This window comes from Polypterus senegalus, chromosome 18 (assembly GCF_016835505.1).
Source record: "Polypterus senegalus isolate Bchr_013 chromosome 18, ASM1683550v1, whole genome shotgun sequence".
NCBI lineage: Eukaryota > Metazoa > Chordata > Cladistia > Polypteriformes > Polypteridae > Polypterus > Polypterus senegalus.
In genome coordinates, this window is record NC_053171.1 from 38717238 (window position 1) to 38743564 (window position 26327).

The 26327-nt window shown below is 34.0% G+C and overlaps 1 protein-coding gene across 2 annotated transcripts in view; it reads left to right on the top strand.

Annotated features, from left to right (window-relative positions):
* esrrb (estrogen-related receptor beta) overlaps nucleotides 1-26120 on the top strand; it is a 135015-nt gene extending 108895 nt beyond the window's left edge. For both annotated transcript variants that reach the window (XM_039741456.1, XM_039741455.1), the window contains exons 5-7: nucleotides 819-980; nucleotides 19803-20072; nucleotides 25262-26120. In XM_039741456.1, coding sequence (XP_039597390.1) covers nucleotides 819-980; nucleotides 19803-20072; nucleotides 25262-25506 — 677 coding nt within the window. In that variant the 3' untranslated portion in view covers nucleotides 25507-26120. The remainder of the gene's footprint in view (nucleotides 1-818; nucleotides 981-19802; nucleotides 20073-25261) is intronic.
* Nucleotides 26121-26327: the final 207 nt, after the last annotated feature.

Consider the following 26327-nt stretch of genomic DNA (forward strand, 5'->3'; position numbering starts at 1 on the left):
ATAGGTGACTTTCTAAACAACTATATCTTTAAAGATGCCACTAATAAGGAGTGGTGTGACAATTTCACATATTTATTTATGAAAAAGATTATATACTAAAAACAGTTAAATAAAGCCTAAGATGATTCAGCATTATTGATGTATAGAATCATGATTTGGCATCACAGTAGTTACAGCTGCTGCCTCACAACTCCAATAAATTATCTTTGAATGCCTGCATGATCACAGCCTGTGTGGTGTTCACAGGTTATCCCTGCATATGCATATGTTTCTTTCTACTTTCTTCCCTCATCCCAAAGAAAAGCAGGTTAACATGATTTAATACCCTAAATTGGCCCTGTGTGTGTGACTGCTTATACGTCTCTGTATGAAGGTGCCTTGTGATGGCATGTCTTCCCATGTAGAGCAGTTTTGTTCCTTGCACTAAATGCAAGCCTTAAGTGTTGTCCAAACAGATTTTTGGAACAACAACAGTAAGTGTAGTGCGTGTCTCCTGCCTGCAATCATATATTTTTTACAGTTTCAACATCTCTGTAAACCTTTTACTGTAATTTGCTAAATTTTATTTTTTAGTGACTACAAGTTACTGCATTTATTTTTAAAAATAACATCAATGTAATCTAACCATTAATTATCATATATAGCCTCTATACTTTTTTGACATATTGTTAATGCAATATGGAAATGTTCAACAGTTGTGTTAATAGCCTTTTTGAAAGAAGGGAAATGTAAATAGAGAAGCAGAAAACATTTTATATTAATCAAATTTCAGAAGTGTCTCCATGCTTGAAAACTGGCTTTGTGTATTTTTTCACTAGTGACTAAGATTATCTCTCATCTATTGGTGGCTGAACCAGAAAAAATCTACGCAATGCCTGACCCCACAGTACCAGAGAGCGATATAAAGGCATTAACCACCCTGTGTGATTTGGCAGACAGAGAGCTGGTAGTTATCATTGGATGGGCCAAACATATCCCGGGTAAGAGTTTTGCCTATTATTTTGTATTTATTTATATTTTTATTTGTAATGGCTGAAAGTGGATGTTCTTATAAAGCCAATAAAGCCTGTTAACTGTTGCAAGAAGTATTTTTTTCACCTTTGTGAGTATCATTTATTAATGTGTAGAATTATTGGCGAGTGACATTTGTGTGCAACCTCACATTATGTCTTCTGGTAAGCTACTATCTATTCTGTAAATTGTTCTAGAAGCGTGCCTTTATGACATTAGTGCAGTGATACCTTGTCTAAAAGAAACATATACTGTACTGTATAAAGATACTGTATAAATTGCTTTACTAATTTTGTAAAGATAATGAAAGTAGAAGCATGGCTTAGGGATAAAGCAGTAAGCATTAATTCATTCACAAAGGAAAATACAACAAGTAAACTATTGTAGTGAGGTTTAAATGGAGAGCCTTCTGCGTAAAGATGATTCCCTCAAAGTCAGAAGTCTGACCAGTCACTGTGAGAAGGGGCTGGGGGTTTTGTTGCCCTTTAGTTGGACTGACTAAGATGGCTGTACTCTGCACACTGAATCTAGCAACCTGATTTCGCTTCCAATGGCTCTGAAGAGAGGATGTGCAAGTGAAGGGGAGGTCTCCTCTCTGCGCGAATTTCACACCAGTGACAACTACTGAATATTTTCTCCTTCTCTCCATCACTTTACTATTACAATATAATCATGTAGCTCATTCTCTTAAGTATGCTCTTGTCAGAATGTTACCGATGCATTGTGGTTTCATGAAGTAAGACACAGCAGTATAAAGAATAATAGTGATGAATATATGCTTAACAAACATATTTCTAAATATTTATTAATATATACATATATGCATATGCATGGGAATATAGAAACTTCAAAAATATTTCTGTAGTGTTTGAAAATGAGCAGAGTGTATGTTTTCAATATTATCTAGTGTGACATGTATCAGACCTATACAAGATTTTTTGAAACACCAACCTCTTTTCTCCAAATAAACCAGAAGTAGTATTAATGTGTTCTTGACAGGCTTAAAGTCTTCAGGATAGGCACAACCGAATCCCACCTTCAAAGTCCTGCAGTAACTTACTATAATAAAAACACATGCAAAAACGTAAAATAAGAGAGGCATGCCAATCTCCAAAGTTTTGAAGAGCAAAATAGCACAGTAACTTGATAAAATACATCATGAGTACTTTTTATAATAATACTCTAGTCATTAAGCTTCCCCCAAACCAGCTTAGATTAACTTTTGAGCTCTACATTTTTTAAACTGACACAATAATGTAAGATTCTCCTCTTTCATTTCACCATTAAATAATGTTGACATACATGGGCATTCACTAAACATTTTAGGGTTAATTCTCTGAAACTGTGGTCCAGCATATATTCACCAGGTTCTTTGAACTCCACATTTAAATCCTGAATAATGTCCTTCCTTTTCTTTTTGCATATTATAATTATAGATTTTCAGTAGTTATATATAAAGCAGATATTGTCAAGTTCTAAATTAATTTAGTTTTAAAAGGCAGTTGTTTTTTTAAGTACTTATCATTTTACAGTGCAGTTCATTCTCTTTGAAGCATTTGAATGCATTTTATTCATCTTAAGATGTATTATTGTTTATTTTATTTTAAAACCTTTTATCCAAATAATTGCAAAGCAGTACACCACCTAGTATGTAAATTACCACTAAACTTTAGATTAATTTAACATATTGTTTAGATTTCCAGGTCAGATTGACATCCTCTGACGCAAAAAAACTTTCATTTTTCAATGCAGTTTTATTATTCAGCCCAATTAAGTCAATATTTAATCTCTGATTTATGACATTAAAAGAAGATTACTGTATAATAGACTACAATAATCAATCATTTTGTATTTAATCAGTTAAACTTCCATTAAAAAAGAAAAGAATTATGCCATCTGAGCCATTTCTCCTAAAAACATCTTTTACATACTCATATAATGGTATTAATTCAAAATTAAGTGCAAAATACTGTAGAATGAATCCTAAAGATGTCTGATAGATCCTTCAAGGGTTATACGCATGCTTAGACAACATGTTCATTTATAACACATTTCTGCATTTGCTAATTAATACTACTTATATTGATAATTTTTTGGAAAGGTAAGATATTTTAATATGCCAAGTATAATAAACAAATATGTATTGTAAAATGCGACTAGAGCCCAGTACTCTTCATGAAGTAGGAGGAAAAACATTAATGTTTCTCTTCAAATCCTCTTTTTTACTTCGAGATTCTGCCAGTGAATATGTGCAGATGCAGAACAGAATTGTAATTATCAAAAGACACAAATAGGCATGCAGTGGAGAATCTAATTCACTCAAAATAAAGACGATGAATTTTGGCATCACAGGGAGGATAATATTGATTTAATAATGTTACATGATTTTGTTTGAATGTGATATATTTCATAGAATGTTTGCAAAAGATTGTATGCTAGTGACAGAAATAAGCACAGTCTTTTATATGTGATTGCAGCATAATTGACTTCAGGATAATGAAATAATTGAAAAAATAAACTTTCACCATAAATACATTTTCTTTGCTTTCCTGAGTAGGTTTTAGATCTACAGTGTAATATACTGGGCATCTATAGCATGCATATATACCGTATACTGTATATATGTGTTTAATAAATGTTAACAAATTTAGCTTCTTTTTAATCTTACTGTGAAATTAGCTTCTTTTTAATCTTACTATAATACACCTTCATCTGTGTTTTTTTTTTTGTTCAGGATGCCAAGAAATTATGACTTTACACCTTCAAAAGTTTGTTTATCTACATAAAATCAAACTATAAGTGTTTTTTTTTTTATTTGTATCATGAGATGTCAACTGCTGTAGCATGTTCCACACAGTGTGGAATTATTAGTTTTGAGATGCTATAAATTTAAAAGTTAGCTAACTACATAGTAGAGCGAAAATTCAATATAGAAAATGTTACACTAGTTACACTTCTACTACAGGGTTATATAGTTAGTTCTAGATCTGCCCACCTCTTAGTGTAACAAGTTCCTTTCAATGTACATCCTTTTAATTCCAACAATGTTAACAAGTCAATTATTTGTATATACCTTACCAATGCCTTTGTCAATTTTGAAAACTTGGATTAAGATTTCTTATATAACTATGTCATAAACAAAACCTTAAAATATCTGCAATTTCTTAAATTGTTGTAAGCATACAGCATTAACTAGACTGAATAAATTATTTATGAAAGGCAGAAACAAAAATTATCTAATTCATACAGTATGTTCATTGGATTTTGGCTTATAAACACTAAATTTGCATCTAGTACACCTGCGAAAACTTATCTTTCCTTTATATTTGCTTTAAACAACATTTTTTAGAGAATGGGCAACAGAGTTATAGAATTGGTGCCTGCCAGCTTTGATAAAACCAGGACAGGCTGCAAACAGATGCAAGGGGATGTCTTATCCCATAAGGAGATTACAGTGATAAAATCAGTGTAACCCCCTCATACCAAGAAATTCTACTGAGCTACATCAGCAAAGACAGGTTTAGAGACCTGATTATTAAGAAGTAGATCACCACTGACCCAAAAACATAAACAGAAGGACAAATTGTGAAGTGAGAATCCCTAGGGCACACACATCTATGACATTTCTCTAAGCTTCAGTTGAGAAAACACAACAGGCTGTATGCTTCTCTTGTTAATTACTACTCATGCACAGATTTTGCCAAGCACCTCAGAATTTATTTGAGACAATCTGCTAAATGAGCCATTTGTCACTTTGCAAGATTCATATGTAAAAGCACACAGAATATTTATATGTGTAAATTCTGTACGTAGGCATACTGTATATCAGTTGAGTCAGGCTGCATAAGTATACAAGTATAAAATAAAAACATAAAAGTTAAGCACTCTGAAAAGTAAGTTGTTACTCATTATGTCACAACTCACAGTGGAGTAATCTTCTGAAAGGAGGCACATAATGTTTAGAGCAACTATAGATTCACAAATGCTGCAGTTTTGATTGTTGTCACTAGATGGTACCTCTGTGTGTGACCTCATTGCCAAAGCAGTGAAATGTGTAATACTGCTACTGAACCATCTGTTGGCAAAGTAATGCTATTATGTCTGGATTAAAAAAGAGAGCACATTGTTCACTTGTGAGTGTTATTATGTGTCATGCATGTGACTTTTTGCACACGTCATCAAAACATATTTTATATACAGTTAACTAAATAAACAACTATACCATGAAATGTGCAGATTAAACATCAAAATGGGCTACACGCAATATAGATTTTAAGAAATGTTTATTATTGCCAGCCTCTTTAGATGGCAAATAACTCCTTTATGCTATCACATAAAATATACATTTAGACCACTCTGAAGCATTCTGATTACATGAGTCATATGTATTATCCATATATCTTTACATTTAATAATATATATGGGAGAAATAAGTTTTTATGCACAGCTGTGTTAAACACATCTACTGTTGTAAACTATCCCCGTTACCCAAAAATACCTTGTTTCACATACATGCAGTATCTTCTTGGTCTGTGAATTTTACATTTTTATCAATACATGTTCAGCTCTTGGTAAAAACATTATAGAGATTAACTTATTTATTGGAAATGGGGAGATAACGGTGTTGTATATAAAAAACAATATATAGCATAGTTTGTATGTTATACATTCAGGTTACTGCAATTGTGATTGGGCAATGTGACCACCCCCCAAAGGCTGTGAACTTTAAACCAAAAGGCTGAAAATGTAGTCCCTGTCTGTTATTTCTATAGTGAGTCACTTAATCCTTCTTTCTTCAATAAAGTAATAATTTTCTACAAGCAAAGTGCCATTGAATTAGTTCTATAAAGTTCCATACTGTTTAAAACAAATGACTACTATAAAGTACAAAATATCTGTGTATTTTGCAGCTTTCAAACAGTATTTATATTTGTTTGCTTCTTTAATGTATTTAATGTTAAAATCAGTTGTCAAAGAAGAGGTATTTTAGTGTTAGTAATTTAGGGATCATAAAAGGTGAAAGCAAAGACTTGCCTACTTGTTTCTTTGTAAGCTTGTTTTTCTGTAACATTGTCTAACCATACATGGTTAAGTTTGGATGTTGTAAGAGTGAATGGAACAGAAGTCACTAAATTTTAATAGTGAAAAATCTAATTCTGACACTACATACTACTACTATTGTTTTTACTGCCAATCTGAGCTCAGTAATAAATTCTGAATTTTCTTTATTTTGCATTGAAGTTCGTTTGTTTGAAATTAGGATAGCAACAAAATGATTATTTTTATATTTACAGTAAGTTGAGTCCTCACTATGTGGCAGTTATTCAAGTCATTAGAGCAGACCAGTGATATATGGAATATACTTAACAGAGTCATTTAAAAGCTTTGATAACTCTCCACCTATTTCTGGTGAGCAACGAATTGTGTCAGAAACTTCAGTAAAACATCAAGATTACTTTATTCAGTAAATGTAGACCATTCTGTAGCTTCTCTGAAGGCAGTAAGAGATGGGCAGTATTAGGCTTGAGGGATTTAATGTGTTTGATTTAACTGTGCACACGAAGAATACCCAAATTATTTTGACAAGCATAGCATTACAGACTACTTGTTTCATGATGATTCTTTACCAATTAACTAGCTGCATAATAAATACTTGAGATACTTCATATAGGAGCTTTGTTGTTTCACAGAAAGTGATTAGTCATCTAGGTCAATAAAGTGGGCCAGCCTTCTATCAAGGTGCTATCCGGGTTCAGGAAAAATTCAGTTCATGTTAAATAAAAATGATATGTGAAATTGTAGAAGTAAACTGACAATAATATCATTTCATTGCATACTGTACAATTTGTTTTTAGAAATCCTTTAATGTTATGATTTTCCAATACCCAGCAATATTATAATTACTATACAGTTTGCATTACTGAATTTGCACATTCTTCCATAAGAAATTTAACATAGAAGAGGAAACCATTAAATTCATCAAGCTCATTTGTTTACCTAATACCTAACCTGTTCCAGTATCTCATCTCGATTCTTCTTAGAGATTGTCAAGGCTTCTGTGAACTGTATGTCTCACTAGTTTGCTACAGATTCCCACAAGTCTATGAGTAGAGAAGTGCTTCCTGGCTTCATTCCTAAATGCACTTTCCCATAATTTCCACTGGAGTCCTTGAGTACATTATTTACTGTTATGTTGAAAGAATTCTTCTCAATCTACTTTACCAATGCTTTTTAGAATTTTGAAGATCAGGATTAGGTTCCCATATAGTCTTTTCCGCTCGAGACTAAACAGGTTTCATTCTCTGTCAGAGTAGTACATTAAGAATAATGCACCTTGTTTCTCTCCACTGCACAACTTCAACTGCTGCTATGTCTTTCTTGCAGTGTGGTGACCAAAGCTGCACACAATACTCCAGATATGGTCTCATGGAGCATAACATCCCTTGATTTATATTTAACAGATTTTACGATATAACCAAACATTTTATTTGCCTTTTTAATAACTTTTGCACATTGCTTAGATGATTAAAACAGTGTGCCAGTATAAATCCCTAAATCTTTGCACTTTTCACTTTTCAATGATAAACATCATTTCCCAGGTGTTCGCCCAGTTTTGAAACTTGTCCAAGTCTGCTTGAATTGTTTTTGCTTTCTCCTCAGTATCTGCCAAACCACCAATTTTGTTATCATCTGCAAATTTCACAAGTTTGCTAACTATACCAAAATCTATGTCATTAATCGGAAAAAGTAATGGTCCCAAGACAGACCCCTGAGGGACTTCACTGATGACTTCACTTGACTGGAGCATTCTCCTGCTGGTTACAGCACAGTTTAAGTGCAGTTTAATGAGTGCAGTTTAGGCTGATTCATGAGTCTAATTTGGCTTGATGATAGTGAATATGGGCTTGTGAATATGACTTACAGTGGACTGGTGCATTGTCCAGGGTTTATTGCTGCCTACAAGCAAGAAACTATTGAACTAAGCAGGTTTGGAAAATTAATGATTGCACTGAATTTGCCAAAAATATAAGTATATATTTCTAATGTTAAAGAAAATAAGTTTTTTTCTTATGTGCAGTTTATTTTTTAGATGTGCAGTAACATGGCATAGTTTGACTAATTATTTATTTTGGCTGTCTATTATTTTAAAAGGATAAAATGTAGGAACTACTTGCATAGACAAGTTGAGTGTTTTAAAATAAAGTCTATAGTACTAAAATGGATGTATTTGTGTCTATAAAAATTAAGTAATATTTGAATTAGCATAGCATTCTAATGCACAATCATGCACATTTTTCTTAGGCACCTGCATCTTTCTTCCATATTAAATTCTGTACTGTTTTTATTTGCTGCTGAGCTACCCCCACACAAGCTTTGTAATCTCCTTGTAATAGAGTGTGAATACAACAGGAGACCAGCCAACCAATAAATCAGCACCTCATCAAGGCACTTTATTAAATATAGAGACCAACAGACAGCTTTTAGTAGATTCAATTTACTGGCTGACGTAGACTTATAAAGATAGATTGAGTAATCAAGGAGATGCTGCTACAAATCCTCTATCAGCAGCTCTTGAGATTGAGAACAAAAAGCTGTGCTGGAGCTGGGGAACTTCCTGGAACATAATAGTGAGGGCCAATGTAGCTTTTTGGGAGAAAGAGTATGCTTAGATGAGTTGAGATCTTTGTGTCATTTACAGTTTAATTTATTGAGAAATAGAACTGTATAACTAATTTTCTTTTAGTTACAGTATGTATCCAGGGAGCTGAGTCTCAAAGATTGCAGTAATGCAGAAATGAATGTAAAAATAATTATTGTGTGTGTTTGGGAATTCATCCTGAATATTCATATGCAAGTAAAAGCTAGCCTTAAAATAAACATTGCCTATATTTTGTTGCTTTCAAACAGTATTCTGTATTGTGATTTAAATCATTTGCTGTCTGTCTTATTTTATCATCTGTGATTTCACATACTTTCCATATAGTTATTACAATAGCCTACAATTTGTTGAGTATGATTTCAGCAAATGCTTTCAAAAGCACAAATGAAATGTTTAAAATGTCAGGACCTCAAATTCAAAAGTATTTGCATCTACTTTTATTCATAAGTATTTTAACGAGTTAACTTAAATTACATAATAATATTTATTGCTATACTGTTTTTGAGAATTATTATGTTTGTACATAACACCACATTTACACCCAATTAAGAGGTAACCTTCTTGAATTTGTTTTACTAGAATTCTTTGACATTTTGACTGTAGTTTTGTACGCTAGAAATGCTATTTGAGATTTTATTTGAAAGCTGCACCCTCAGTTGGTTGCATATATTAAGTTTTAACTTCAAAAACATATGCATTGAGATTAAGGTTTATCAGTTAAATAACACAGAATCAAATACAATGAAATAGAAAGTACACTGTTCACTGGTTTATTATTACAAATTAATAACTTTTTGAATAAAATTTTAACTAAAACACCTATTTACGTATATTTCTAAATAGAAATCAGTACTGTATATTTTTAATTTCTGTTTCAAATTCATTGGATCTTTGTTTTAAGACTATGCAAAGTAAGCTTTATTCTTAGATGTAATTCTCAAGTAAACAATTTCCTTAAAAAGTTAAAAGAACCTTGCAAGAAGTCTTTAAGAATTATAGAATCCAGTGATAATCCCGAAGTTACTTACTTATCAAAGAAGTACAGGGTTCACAGATATAACCACTGTATGTTTGGACAAATTTTCAGCATATGCAACAAAATCCCCACATGAGAGCTACGTCCATCTCTGACCCTTGAGCACTAAGGTAATTCATTGAATGGTCAGAAACAAGTATACTTTGGGAGAGGATAAACATGAATAACATACAGCAGAAATTATGTTTATGCAGTTAAGACACATAAAAAGAGGGTGAGAATGATCATTGTCGTACATAATAGATAAGGGGATATTTTTAGTAAATATCTTATATGAAGTATCAGATTGAAACTTCATGGACAGATATTGAGGGGTTCAAAAACCACAATGCTGAATGTGCATTATGTCAGAATATTGAAGAAAGAACTTGGCATAGTTAGAAATTAGACCAAATTAAGATACTTTCTTTGGTCTCATAGATTCATATGTTGTCAAGTATGATGAACAAAAATCTGGGGATATTACATTTCATAACTACTTTTAGTAAGTAGCACAGTCCTAAAGAAGACTGCAAGTCACTGTCACATTACAAATGCAATATTTTAGACGCTGTTTAGAAATAATGAGATATGTGTAAGCAGAAAATAATAGAGAGGCTAGTCAATAGGGTAATAATTACATAGATCAGTATTAATTTTAAGTCTAAATAGGTTTTTGAAATTGTTATATCTGTTTCAAGAGTCAATTAATACAAATGACAATAACAGAAATACTTATTAGTCAACATCCTGTGGGCATATGTTTTTTGATACTTATGTCTGCATTTTTTTCATTTGTAGACAATAATGTAAGACCCACAAATAAAATTTGATTCAAGCTTTTTTTTTCCAAATATGATCAAATTAAGGCAGAAAAATATGAAATACATTCTTGAAAATGAAGAAAAATTCAGATTTGTCTAATAATGTGATGAAAATAAAAATAAGGAATTACAGACATCAAGTATCATAAGTATCATATACCATGCAGAATTCTCCATCCATTATTTGTTACTTGGTCTGAAATGTACAGTAATAATTAAATGGATTACTAGGATGAAGAATTTGTGATTAGATTTTGACCAGACAAAATGTGCATAGATGCCGAACGTCTGCTCTGTTGCTTTGTGTTTGCACCAGCTGCTTAAGTGCCACTTCTCTGTCTGAAAGGTAGCAGTGATAGATCTACTCCTGTCCAGTAAGAATCACTAGAATCACTCTCACTAAAAAAGGCCAAGAGCTCTGATTGAGGATGAAATACGAGGGGGCTGCATCTGGAGGGTCCGCAGAGTCTCGTAATTACATCTCCTTTTATTACAGTACTAATGGTCCATAGGGAGATGGAAACAATAATAAATTAATAGAATATGAACTCCGCTCAGCAGAAATTAGAAGATTTTAATTCTGGTTTTGGCTCTGAAAAATTAACTGGTCGCTGATTGGTGATAGAGAATACCATTGCTGACTTAATGATATGAAAGGCCACAAAACATAAAATCTTTTGAGCAGGGAGTAGGAAACTTTTTAAAGAGAGATTAGGCAGTCCTCCTGTTTACATCGCCTGATTTTCAACAGCTTTGTGATAACATGAAAATGAATCAATTGATAAGGAGAAATTGTCAGTTCTAGACCATTTTTCTCCTTTTGCTAGAAGCTAAATAACTTATATTCATTCAAGGGAGCTGGAGCTAATATACTAGGTAGGCTGATTATACAGATGTGTCCAATTTTAATCATGAAGAAAAATCAATTTATCTTTTTACTGCCACTTTCAGTGTTTAATCTTTCTTAGCAGTTTATTTACATCCTCCTATCATTGTAGCTCCCCAGTCCCCCGCCATGTATTTGTTGCCTTCATAGAAAATATGTGCAGACTGACCATTTTAAATGTTAGGGCTTTTGAGCGAGGGTCTTCTACAGCATAAAAATAATTTTCCCAATTTCAGACGAAAATCAATTTTAACATAAAATATCTGTTTAACTTGGAGTATAGGCTGAAATTTTATTAACACAGGCTGTTTCAGGCAACTTTTGAATGATTTAGTAGGTATTCATGTAAATGTTAATTAAGTTAACTAGAGATATGGATGTATGAAAATGACTAAGCTCAGATTCATCAGACAAAATGGTAGAATTTGGAAACAACTAAAGTTGCTATAGTACAATAATGAATGAATTTACTTCTTTTTCAAAGAGACTTTACCCAGATTAGGTTTCTTAAGTTTTTTCTAAAGACATGCAAAGTCAGTTTCCAGTTTGTTTTTATATTATAAAAATTCAGAGTGGACTTAGTGACCCAAAACATCCCTAACTCTGGCTAATAATGTATGCATGTGTCTTTGCTAACAGTTCATTGAAATATTCAGCATCATCATTTTAAAACAAAGTTATTTGTTTACACGTGGGAGAGTAAAGAGGATATTTGTGTTTTTCTTTATACTTCACTATCAACATATCACCTTGATTCAAGTAGCCTGCAAAGACTGACCATTTTTATTTTTCAATAAAGTACTTGAATGTGATAGAGATTTTAGCAGCTTTGGAGCATTTTAAATGCTTTTCCTTAAACTGCACATTATAAACCACTGGCCTAAGGGGAGTCATTATTTAAGAATGCTGTCATAGATTTACAGTATCTCTGATTGTGCACTGCTGAATGTGTTCTTCACCCCATACAGATAAGAACCTGGAGGCAGTTCTAGCACTACAGATCCAACCAAATGCGCAGACTATTTATAGAGACAGAAAACCACACACCTACAGATGGAAAATGATAAATAGTTCTATGACTCTTGAAATGTAAAGGCACTTAGGACTGGTTTGATGACCACTTATTTTCTGTGCCTTGTTTATTGTCGTCATGATTAAGTTATATCCAATCAGTTAAAAATGAAGTACAGTTTATAATGTGAAGATTTTTTTTATTATTTTTTTATAGAATATGTGTATATTAAAGATACACAGGTTGATAAGCAGTTAATGACCTATTAGTTCATAATTGGCAGGTTGTGTTCTGGTTTTACTTAGAAAATGTAAGCCAAGACTATTAACAGCACTAATATTTCACCACTTTAATAAGTGAAAACAAGCTAAGAAAATGTTCATTCTTTTCCATCTTTGATGTAAAAGAAACACAGTAATTTTCCATTTACGTCTCCATTACCCATGTTAGGTTCCCTTTCCTTGAACCTTTTCTGTTATTCTACTCATTTTTCCATTCCCATTCTTTACTAATTAGTTTTTAAGCACCTCCTCAAAATTATGGGGCCACTCAAATATGTTCTAATAACATATTGAAGCTGTAAAAAATTAACATTGACATCAAATAGTTATTAGTAATATATATTTAAAAGGTTAAGTGTGATTTTAGTGTGCCATTTATATTTTCAAAAATCAGTATATTATTTCTGACTTTACAATATCTCATTTGTCTTGCAAAGTTTCTGTGTACCAGTAAAAGTAGCATTTGATGAAATGTTTTAAAACATTTAGGGTCTCAAGTGTGTACCACTGTAGTTTTATTCTAGCTTACAGTAAAGCTATACCATATATTTTAGGACAGTAAAAAGAGACAGGACAAAATGGCTAAACCTGTCATCTTCTGCCTAAATCACTATGCGTCAAAAATATACTACATAAACTAGTCATAGGAGACTGTTCTATTGTCTTTGTTTATTCTGAGCCGATCTCCTAATTTAATAAATTTGTAAGTTGTATTTTTCAGAAATGGCATGATTAATTATTTACTCTATGCACAGTTTTCTTCAGTATTGTAAATAAAGTACATTGAACATCAGACAGTATTAAACTGTCTAACAAAACTCCCTTAAAAATGTAGTAGCTGGAGAATCGGTGGTGAGTGAAGGACTATCAAGATACAGTATGTCCTTAGGATACAAAACACAAGTCTAAACCATATTAAAAATAGAACGAGCAATTAACCTCTTAGTAGTGCAGTTATGCAGTGTGTCAGTTTTGCTGTAGCGGTGGGACTAACATGTCACTTCCTGTGTGACAATGCAAAGAAGTTGCTTTGATAACTGGCTAATATATCTTTAGAGAGGCAGAGATGCATGACACTCTGTAATAATTCCTGACCACACTCATTCGTTGAATCTTTAATCCAGTTTAATCAGTAGCTGTAGAAAACTAGATATCGCCGACAGTGTTATATCACACAGAGCTTTTTAAAACAGTGTTGTGAAAGATTGCACTAATTGACTTGTCTGTAGTCAATCAAAGGTTCACTATAGTGCTTTGTACAAAATATGTTTTCCTTCTTGTAAATAGATTATTTTAGTTTTTCTAAAGTATAATACAAGAGAAATAGACATGCAAATGTAATACAAAATATTATTATTATTTGTTGACCTTCTATATTTCAGGAAAGAAGTGCTGATTTGGGAAATTTATTTTATAAATTATTATCTAGTTACCATTTGATAGTTAAATACAAGTATAAAATAAGAATAAAATAAGCAATGAATACAAATAATAGGGTATGTGATAATGTAAACAATAAAAATCATAACTTGAAATTGACTCAATTTCTCATGTTAAAGGAGTATATTTTTTCCAAATTCAATTCTGGTGGGTGCGGCAATGCGCTGTATCAATGCATGCTCCTAACCTCCTCCTCCTCCTCTTTCTTCAATACTTCTGTTTTTGAAAAACAATTCTTTGTAGCTTACCTTCTCCACAAACTCACACAAAGTCATAAAGGACACATTTAGAATCAAAATAACCTAACTCTGAATGGGGAATGAGGCACTGGGAGAAAATACAAATTTCATACAGTGATCAAGCAGGTATTTAGACTAGGTCTATAGAGAGATGAGGAAATTGCATGCAGAAGCTAGAGTTTACGCTAGCATAGGGAGCTTAAAGAATGAGACCAGCAATAGATAGATAGATAGATAGATAGATAGATAGATAGATAGATAGATAGATAGATAGATAGATAGATAGATAGATAGATAGATATTTTATTCATCCCCAAGGGATAATATTTCACTCCATTCGGTGTCTTACTTACCAGCAAAATTTTGTGAGGAAAACTCAGAAAGACATAAGAAAAATATGGAGTCCCTGTATCTTTGAAGTAGTAGTGCCACCCTAGACCTAATCTGCAACCTCATATTCTTTTATTACTGTCATTTTTTACCACTTTAGTTTTTGAATGAAATACCCACTCTCCAACTATTCATCATTAAACATTATATTATATATACAGAGAGTGACAAATAAGGTATTGTTAAATGTGTAAAGTATTTCTTAGTTATTCCATAAAATGATTACATGTATTCTATTCATGATTACAGTGCATGTAGCATACTGTATCACTGTATATTTACACTAATGCTGTGCAGATAATTGCTGAATATGGTTACATTTTGTTAAGGTAGGCCAGTGATAATTATCTCTTTTCTGTTTTACAAGCCATGTGATCAGCGGTGTAGTTTCCATTATATCATATAGTACTTCCAATATGACTTGGAGTCCTGCCACGTGCAAAAGTTCGCTGATGACACTGCTATTGTGGGCTGCATCAGGAGTGGGCAGGAGGAGGAGTACAGGAAGCTAATCAAAGACTTTGTTAAATGGTGCGACTCAAACCACTTACACCTTAACACCAGCAAGACCAAGGAGCTGGTGGTGGATTTTAGGAGGCCTAGGCCCCTCATGGACCCTGTGATCATCAGAGGTGACTGTGTGCAGAGGGTGCAGACCTTTAAATATCTGGGAGTGCAGCTGGATGACAAATTGGACTGGTCTGCCAATACTGATGCTCTATGTAAGAAAGGTCAGAGCAGACTATACTTTCTGAGAAGGTTGGCATCCTTCAACATCTGCAGTAAGATGCTGCAGATGTTCTACCAGACGGTTGTGGCGAGTGCCCTCTTCTACGCGGTGGTGTGCTGGGGTGGCAGCATAAAGATGAAAGGTGCCTCACGCCTGGACAAACTTGTTAAGAAGGCAGGCTCTATTGTAGGATTAAAGTTGGACAGTTTAACATCTGTGGCAGAGCGACGGGCACTAAGCAAACTCCTGTCAATCATGAAGAATCCACTGCATCCACTTAACAGTGTCATCTCCAGACAGAGGAGTAGCTTCAGTGACAGACTTTTGTCACTATCCTGCTCCACTGACAGACTGAGGAGATCGTTCCTCCCCCACACTATGCGACTCTTCAATTCCACCCGGGGGAGTAAATGCTAACATTAATTTTATTTTCATTTTTTTCATTTTTATTACTATTTAATTTAATATTGTTTCTTTGTATCAGTATACTGCTGCTGGATTATGTGAATTTCCCCTTGGGATTAATAAAGTATCTATCTGTCTATCTAGTACTTGTTCCAGTTTTCAAAGCAAATGTGGGATGGAAGATAATAAAGTAAATTTGCAAATAAAACATTGTCAAAGTCAAGAGAAATTAAAGGTAGCCAAAAGCAAATATATAATATTTCTACATCAGTATACATATAGTTTTAATAAAACAGAACTGATCACATTCCATTTAACATACTGCCACATTCTAGAACTCACTTAATCCAGTCTAGATTGTGAGGAATCAGAGCCTATTCAGGCAGCATCAGGCACAAGGCTTTGGAAGAAGCACTTATATACATAATCCACATTCATACATGTCCAGTTCAGAATCACTGGTCAATCAAACCTGCACATCTTTGAAGCATGGGAGATAAAGCAGAATATTATCAGTATATTTTATTTTCTTATTTGTGAATTTTTGTTGCTAGGTAACTTAATTGTTCATAGCATATATTATGACTATGTGAAAAGTAATCTGGTTGCAAATGTTCAAATATCTCAGTTAGTGACACTTCAGAAATGTAACAAAACACTGATTTTGCATTTTATTCAGATTCTTACTTTGCTCTGGTTGGTTCAATATTGTGTCATGTTTGTCAACTGAAAACCTGTGAATAAAGATGTAAATATTGATAATTCATTAAAGGAAATCTGTCTGTTTAATTCTTGAGTAATGCTGGCAATCCTAGTTTGATGTTCAGGGCTGGGAGGATCATATTAATCAAGGGTTTTAACTCAGTGTAAAATGCATTCAGTTTGAACATTTAGGAAACATCAGCTGCACAAAATATAATAAAGTATGTCAGTATACTGTAACACTTAAAATTATTAGATGTAAGACTGTTTAACCCTTCTTTTTCTGTAAAAGTAGGAACTGTTTGTTAACATGTTGGGCTTGTGCTGAATCTTTTTGTCTTACTTACTATCATATTCTGTATAAGGAACCATTTTAGATGGGACTCTGTAACCATATAGCGCTTTTTATTACACAAAGCATAGTTTTGTATTTGATGTGTTGTTTTCTGTTGATTTGGTTGTGTTTTGTTACTATGGTGGCTTCTTAAATAAAAGAAAAGCTTAAATTCCCTACTGCAGTGTGTATATATACTGTAACTATTGTTTGTGGTAATCGTGTTAAATTAGGTTTTATAGTATAAACTGTTGGTGTAATATTTCTTCCAGTTTTTTACTTAGTGATATTGAGTTAATATTACCATACCATACCATACCATATTTATTTGTTGAGCGCTTAAAAACACAGCATTACAACTGACCAAAGCGCTGTACAGTTACAACAAGCAGGACTAAAAGCAAAATATTAAAAATAACTCAAATATTGACTAAAGTAATATATTAAATACTAATTATACATATTAACAAACACTGCCAAAATGCCTAATAATAATATGAAATTTAATAGTGTAAAAAGTATGCATTGCTTGCTACTTTTTCACATATGTAGTATGCAAGTGCACAATGTAGTGTTCATGATTCTGGCCCACTATTTAAAATACTACAAAGTGTATTTCAGTGCTACTGTGCTTGAACTAATGTTGTCAATAAAGAGTTAGATATACAGGCCTCAGATGTGCACCTTGCGTGTCCCTTCATGTTGCTGTCCTACCTTTACCATCACACAGTCTCCATTTGATCAGATTTCTCTATTCTTCTGTGTATTGATTCCTTTTCACATTGTAAAAGCAGATTACAATCTGTTAATTAATGTATCCTAAAGCACTTTTTTGTGCTCATCAGACTGATAAGAGAAATTGGACAATGCAAGTAACCCCTTTCTCAAGTGCAGGTCCAGTACTAAAAAGCTTTCGGCTGATATACATCACTACCACATTTCACTTGAATGAATAATAAATAAAAAATAAATAAATAAATTTTAAAAACTGAAAGCCCTTTCCCAGGTCAACACAATAATCAGAAGTCTTTTAATTATAAAGAAGCAATTGCAACCTAACAGTAAACTTGTAAGAGCAATCATTTTAATCAGTCACCAGTTCATGGGGGCAAGCAAATAGGCTGCTGAAATTAGATGCCCTCTGGCAAAAATGGTGAATGTTTAGAACCCATTAAATGCTGGTGAAAATGAAAGGCATTTTTTAGGAATGTACTGGAACATCAGTAATGAGAAAACAAGTATTCATAGAAATTGCATCTTATTTGGGTTTAGTTCTATTTAAAAATATTCTAATACTGAATGCTAAAAAGTGGCAACATTTGGCTTCCCAACAATTAAGTCAAGTAATATTCTGCTTCCAGGGTCTGCTGTTTGTCTGTGTCTAATACCATCACTTTCAAAAATTTGGAAAGCTTGTGTTTCAATCTCAGTTTTGGCAGTCTTTTGCCAAAACCTTAAATTAAAACATGTAAATATACTATATAAAATAAATTTTAAAAACTTGGAAATTTTCATTTTCAACTGAATGATTTCATAAAAAATCTATGGGCACAGGAATTGTTTTCAATAAGGAAGGTTCAGTAGAGTCAATTTGCCTATTTGGGTTGAATTAGCCAGGATTGAACCATTTTAGATTCTGCTCATAGAAAACAACGTTCAGCTAAGTGATAAAGATTAATGCAGTTTGGTTTCCAGACTATTACTCATACCATATTCTATATTTTCATTACTTTGATTATATTAAAAAAGGGAAATAAGTTTTCATTTCTACTTTAGAGTTAATTTAAACCTATGTTTTCACTATGGATACCCAAATACAGAGTGACACAGAAAAATGGAAACTTTTGGAAAACCCAATAAAAATAGAAGAAATCCAACAAAAAAAATTATTGACAGCAATTGAACCACTACAACTTGCCTTTTAAGAGACAGTAATCCAAATTATCAATGTCTGAATATTACGTCCTGTAGATGGCATCCTCCTGTACGTATGCATTCTTCCAATCTGCTGTTGAGGTTCCCCATTGATCACTGTAACATCTCAGCTGGGATACCACAAATTTCATCTTGAATTCTTTGTTTCAATTCATTCAGTGTCCTTGGCCGAGTCGTGTAGACCTGACTCTTAAGGTAGCCCCACAAGAAAAAATCACAAACGGACAAATCCGGTGATCTTGAGGGCCAGGGAATGTCACCGAATCTTGAAATGACACGGTTACTGAACAATTCTCGCACAGCTGCCATTGATTGCCTGGCAGTGTGCAATGTCGCACCGTCCTGTTGAATCCAGGTTTCGTGAAGTTGTGGAAAATTGTTCAATGCAGGTGCAACAAAAGATTGCAACATCTCAACATACCGATCTGAAGTAACAGTCACTGTGACCCACTCTTCATTTTCGAAAAAGCAAGGTCCGATGACCAAGTGTGACGAAACTGCACACCATACTGTCACGTTGCTAACGTGTAAAGGGCGTTCATGAACTTCATTAGGGTTGCTGTCTGCCCAGTAACGATAGTTCTGCTTATTCACGTAATCTGTGAGATGAAAATGGGCCTCATCTGACATCCACAGCTTGTCCAGAAATTCATTGTCCTCGTTTATGTTTGTCATAATTAATGGCGAAAGCACGCTGTTGACCGTTCCACTGATCCATGATTACTAAATGGCGAGATTGTTTACAGCTCAAGGTCCCTGTTTCGCAGTGCTGTCAACTGTACTTGGCTGCCACTATGCATTTCAAAAGTTCCCATTTTTCTGTGTCACCCTGTATTTACAAGCATTTGTTGACTGGTACATTGTTGCTGTATTCCTTACATGGAATGTATAATCTTGTTGTGCCAATAACAATGTTCTTGTCATGATTGTTTTTGCAGGTTTTTCAAACCTCTCACTGGGTGACCAGATGAGCTTGCTGCAGAGTGCCTGGATGGAAATTTTGATTTTGGGTATTGTGTTTCGCTCTTTGCCCTATGAAGATGAGCTGGTCTATGCTGAGGACTATATCATGGATGAGGAACACTCCCGTCTCACAGGTCTTCTAGACCTATATGTCTCCATCCTGCAGTTAGTCCGCAGATATAAAAAACTGAAGGTGGAGAAGGAAGAATTTGTCACTCTCAAAGCAATAGCTCTTGCCAATTCTGGTAATATTCTGATTTTATTTCTTTATGATTTTTTAAGTCATTGCAGAATCATTTATAATCGTATCATGAGTCTTTTCACTTATTGAACACTAGTAGCATGTGATTACAAAGTTAGTCTAGGTTACTGATTGCATTTTCACAAAATTAATTCTGGCACAATTTATTTTAATTAATAATTAATTTTAATTTAACTTTTCATATCTGAAAAAAGTCCACTATTTCTGTTTTTTTTTATCTTCACTTTGTTTATACTGTCAATTTATGGTGAGACAAAGTGATCTGTCTGTTCTTGTGGATAGTATAAGGCATCCTTCCATCTGTTTATATTACAAACATGTTTTCCTTCAGCAATTAGTTGGATTGTAAAAGCATACATTCTCAGAATGACAAATGCTTATTGTATGAAAAAGCAGCTATTCCTTCATGTAAATGCTGTTTATTGCTGTTCTACATTACAGGATCTCATGGTAATCCAAATTTAATGTGTCTATTTACTTAACTTACATAATTAAAGTTTAGGGATGCAAGAAGGATGAACTTACAATGCAGTACTTATTAGAAACTATGGATATGTCACTGGGCATGGTCTTGTTCACATCTACTCTCTCTCATAGCAGGACATTTCAAAATTACTTTAGTCTTCTACTACTACTATTAGTATTAGAACTAGTGTTTCTTTGTGATGGTAACTGAGCTGAACATCTAGATAATACAATTTTTTTTACAAGTAGCACAACTATGATACTTTTACAAATGCATACCTTAATCTGATCATCTGTGGTTGCAAATAACATACAAGGGCCACTCTCATCACTTTGTCAATTATCAATACAAACATGGTGAGAAAGATTACAGTAGGGCTTATGAGAGTAGTGGTTAAAAAGAATATTGGGAGAGCTAAAAGTCATTGGGGATAAAATATTGTAGAGAAGGCAAAAGATTTTAGTAGTAAAATAATGATCAAGGAGGAAGTAAAATGTATTAGGAACATTGAGGTTGAATTAAAATATCCAGACAGTGAAAGTAAATGCTTTAAGCTTTTCTTTAAGGTTTACACATGTGAAGAAATTGATAACCACCCAACAGTAACAGGAACTGAGCACTTAGTGATTTGGAAATTGTAGAGAGAGAGGTGCTGCCTAGGTTAAATTGGCTGAAATCTAACAAATCACCATGACCATATTAACAGTTATCTTTGAGTGGCTAAAGGAGTTAATGAGTACATACTTTGATGCATATTTTTCAAAAATCTCAGCACATTGGGGACATTCCTAAGGACTGGAAGCAGGAAAATATTATTGCATTATATAAAATGTGTAACCGGCTAATCCAAGTATCTACGTATATTCCAGTAAGCTTAAATTGCTTTGAGGTAAAGTAATGGAAACAATTATTAAGGAAAAGATCGAGCAGTAGATGTCTAGAATAGCTGTATTAACAAATAATCTACATGAGTTCACAGTTATCCTGGAATGCTATGAAGATCCAATAAAAGCATATGATCAGAGAGGTACATATGGTTATTTTGATCCTCAGGAGGCTTTTGATAATGTACCACAAGAGACTTCAGTAAAAATACTTAGAGAAGACATTCAGGGTACTATGTGTAGGTGGGAACAAAGTTGTCTTAAACACCAGGAACAAAGGATTATGGTAAGCAGAACCTTATTAGAAGCAGGTGATGTTAAACATGGTAGATCAGTGCTGGGACAATACTCTTTTTATAAACATAAACATTCTGGATAAGAATATAAACAACAAGCTGGTCAAGTCTGCTAATGATACTAAATTAGGAGGAGGGAAAAACAATGTAGAATCAGGTGACTTGTTACAAAGGGGCCTGGACAACATACAGGCATCAGAAGATTTGTGGCAGATGAAATTTAATGTAAGCAAATTTAAGATAGTACACAAGTGAAAATGTTAGACTTGACAACACAATGGGAGGTTTGAAATGTAAAAGTACATCAGTACACCTGATGAAATTTTATATAGATCCAGTTTACAGAAGGAATTACAAAGGCTAATAGAGTGTTACATTAGATATCACAAACTATGTGGAATACAAGTTAAAGGAGTTTATGATTAAGCTGTGTAACTCATTGATGAGACCTAATCTAAATTACTCTGCACAGACATAGAAGAGCTAGATAAAGTTCAGGATAGTGAAATACTAGGTCAATTCTAGAAGCGGGAGGTATGAGCTGTGAGGAAAGATTAAAGGAGTTAAATCTTTTCAGTTTAATCAAACAGAGGTTAAGAAGTGAAATGATTGAAGTGTTTAAAATTATGAAGGGAATTAGCACATTGAATTCCTGTTCTCAGTTTAAAATTCATTCTTCAACAAGAACACAGGGACACACAAGGAAACTTGTTAATGGTAAATTTTGAACAAATGTTAGAAACTTTTCCTTCACACAAGAACCATAGACACATGAAATAAATTATCCAAGGAGGATTTTAGGGACTTAAAAAATCTCTATTTAGTGTTATTTTGGAGAAATTACAGTAGATGAATAAGATAGATGAGCTTGTTGGGATGAATGGCCTGTTCTTGTCAAAACTGTTCTAATACTGTAAAATTTAAGAATGTCTAAAATGTAATTTTTGTTACACACCAACAAAATTATCCAGGATTAAAGAGAGGCAACAAATGCACACTGACAAAAGGCTGGAGTGAAAAATGTATGGAGGAAAAATGAGCACATAACAAATGTGCACAGCTAGTAAAGGATCAGTGTACTTTGCAGTTTATAGCAACAAGAACAAAACCTGGAAATATACAAATGCTGCCAGAGCACAAAACTATATAAATTAACAAGTATTCATATTGTGCCATTTATAGCTCCGTGTTACACGCAGTCTTTTTCAAAAAATGTAAATGATATTAGGTTTAAATGGTTTGTCTTGGGATGACCTGCCACAATTACCTCTTGCATGTAGGAGGCAAGTGTGAGAAGCAGCATGCATGAGGATTACCTCTTCTTGGTGGCTGAATGGAGTTGGATTGAGTAGCCAAAGTACCGCTTTGATGATCCAGGAACAGTTAAACAGCTTAGAGTCAATTAAGAGGAACTGCAAACAGTGTAGTTGTCTTTAAGGAAGTAGCATGTAACCCCAATTGCACTGCATTCAAATGCAGGATAGAGTATCAGAAAATGTTGGTCACATGTTGCTAGATGTGTGACAGATAACTGTTCATTATTACCCTGAGTGCATGTGGAGATTGGACAAGGAAAGGTGAGACATTAATTGTTCCAGTTCTCATGTGCATATTTTGTGTTTTGGTAGTGTTCCCCATCAAGCAGCGGGGTAGTTTATATAAACGCACTAGGGTTTAATAGCTTGCCTTTTGTTTTGTGAAGTAAAACAATAAATACACCCATTTGTCTGGGGGCTGAAACTGGTCACACTAAGTGGTGACTGTCTCCCTTAATGGCTGTTACAATATTTTCCCTCCAGATCCAGAGGTGTCCAAATCGAGATTTGCCCAGCTTAACCACCACCTACAACAATATTTTCACACAGACAGGGGCAGCATTACACTTGCAAGAGACTGCGTATAATATGGAGATATACATTGCACTGTTATTGTGTTGTCCCTCCCTTTGTGTATGGTGTTTTGTTTTGCAGGTTTCTCAGTGCCACTATAAATTGTACAGTAGAGTGACTTGTTGTGACTAGTTGTGTGCATTTTTCCTCTGTGTATTTGTCCCTATACCCATTTGTTGGAAATTTTTGGTCCCATGCTCTTTCCTAATGCTAGAAATTTTTGTACTTGGAACTAATTTCATAGTACCTGAACAGACAGTTTCATTGAATTTACAATCTCTCTTTCTGCTTTTTTTATGCAACTTAAAAAATAACAGCAGTATCAATTATCACAAGATACTAAATATATTAAATATAGAAATGAATATCTGAAGATTAAACAACATAAGAAAGTATACAGTTCAAAAAGACTAGAAGACAGCCTCACAAAATCAAATTGCCACTAATGTAAACCAAAAATCCTTTCTCTGAGTCAGAAGATTGGTCTTCAATACTAGGTAGCACAGCTTGAAAAAAAAGAAACTCAGTTTTTAATTTAATACATTTTGTCTGTTGTGGTATTTTTCTATTCTTTCACTCTCCCTGTAACAGGTGCTCCAGGGCACAACAGCCATGAAAGATAAATTTAGCATTTCATTAGGCACACAGTGGCTGTCAATAAAATGTGTTAAGTCGAATGGAATGAGCATCAGGAAGCGACGGGCCTCGTTTGTTCCAATGAGAAGATGCTGCACCGGTATTGACAGTTTGCTTTTCAGAAGGCAGATTCGTCTCACACTGATCAATGCCTGCCTGCTTTTTTTGTCTCACAGAAAAATGAAACTGCTGATCAGGAGCTTTCAGATGACAAACCTTTGTAAGGCAGGGAGTCCTCTGAACATTTAAACAAGGACCTGGAGAGATTGTTCCCTTGGGAGGTCTTCATTTTGACAGCTGTGAAAATTCATAGATATTGATTTTGTAATTAGCAGTTTATCAGTCCTATTGACAAAGGTCTTCTGATGGGTTTGCAAGAAATTAGTTCTTCATAGTTTTTTTGAGTTTCTATATCCTGTTTTGTCTTTAATCTATGTAGTCACTCCACTCTACATATATCCGTGTCCATCCTAGAGTGTGTGTACTAGCTTTTTAAAAGAACTACTCTTTTTTCTTGCCACTGCTACCTTTTTTACTATAGTATGTCTCTCTCCAGCCTTATTTTGACTTTCACACCAAGTAATCACAAAGTGGTGAATAGTTCTGCTTTACTCAGATTCTATTCACATTTTCAATCTGACTTTATTATCAAGTTATCTACATTGCCTGTAGCTCATCTGCTGTCATACTGCACTCTTGAAGCCTAGTGATGCTCATCCCAATTTTATGGGGAGTTTTATTGTCTTCTGTAGTATAGCTTTACCAGGCAGTAGGAACCACTGCTACACTGGGTCAAAAGAAGTAAATTCCTAGTAAAAGCTATCAAATGCTGTATTAACTATGTTTTGTTATTCTTTGTATTACATTTGCCTATTTCCTTCCAATGCTAACTCATCCTACATGTGAATTGTTTTGTTGTTTAATAAGATTACAATAAATTATGCTTTGTGCTGTTTATTGTTTTAAACTGAATGACATCACCCAGCATGTTGTATTTGCAGATTCCATGCACATAGAAGACTTGGAAGCTGTTCAGAAACTGCAAGATGCACTCCATGAGGCTCTGCAAGACTATGAGGCTAGCCAACATCAAGATGACCCTCGACGGGCTGGCAAACTTCTAATGACCCTCCCTCTGCTTCGCCAGACAGCTACCAAAGCTGTGCAGCACTTTTACAGCATTAAACTCCAGGGCAAAGTGCCTATGCACAAACTCTTCCTGGAAATGTTAGAAGCAAAAGTCTGATGGGTGAAATCTTATCCTGGAAATAGAGGGTTTAAACAGAGACAATGAACTTTGAATATAAGAGACTTCTGCAGATTCCTGGGGGAAAAAATGAAGAAAAATTCATTGGGGGGAAAGTATGATGCAGATTAATTTAAAGATATATATATAATATTATGTACAGTGGCAAACTTTTTCCTTCTCAAGGTCTGTGGTCATGAAAGGAATAAAGCAGCATAGGCTGTATTCACAATGGAACCACCTCTCCTCTTCCACAAAGAGGCTACTTCCTCGTGACTCACTTGATGGATTACTCAGAAAAGACAAATACTGTAAGTGCCCTCAGGTATAGCTGGGGCGAATTGTTCCATGAGCATATTACAAAACTTACTACTGAAATGCCTGCAGACCTGGATTAATATGTAACATTAACCCATGGTTTGATGAGCTGATTTATTGAGCAAATGTTGTTTAATTGGACACTCTGACCTGTATGGCTGCCTTCAATAAGCAGGGTGTGTCTTTCCACCATTTAGTCTATAGTAGTTGTCTGTCTTCCACATGTGCAGTTGACTGGCACTAAAACCATGATGCAACTACAATAAACATGCTTAGAAATTCAGAATCTTCCCAAATCAAATCTTGCACTATTACATTTCAGGAAGTGTTTTTTGCTTACTGAATGTAGCCAATGGGTCAGTTTCAAAAGAATTCAGAGTCTAATTTAAATTTTCAATGGCAGTGCTCCACTGAATCACATGCTACCTTTTTGTTTTACTGTCTACTGAGTCAGCACTGTACATTACTGTATATTGTTAAGTTCTTCTCAATTATAGTTTTAT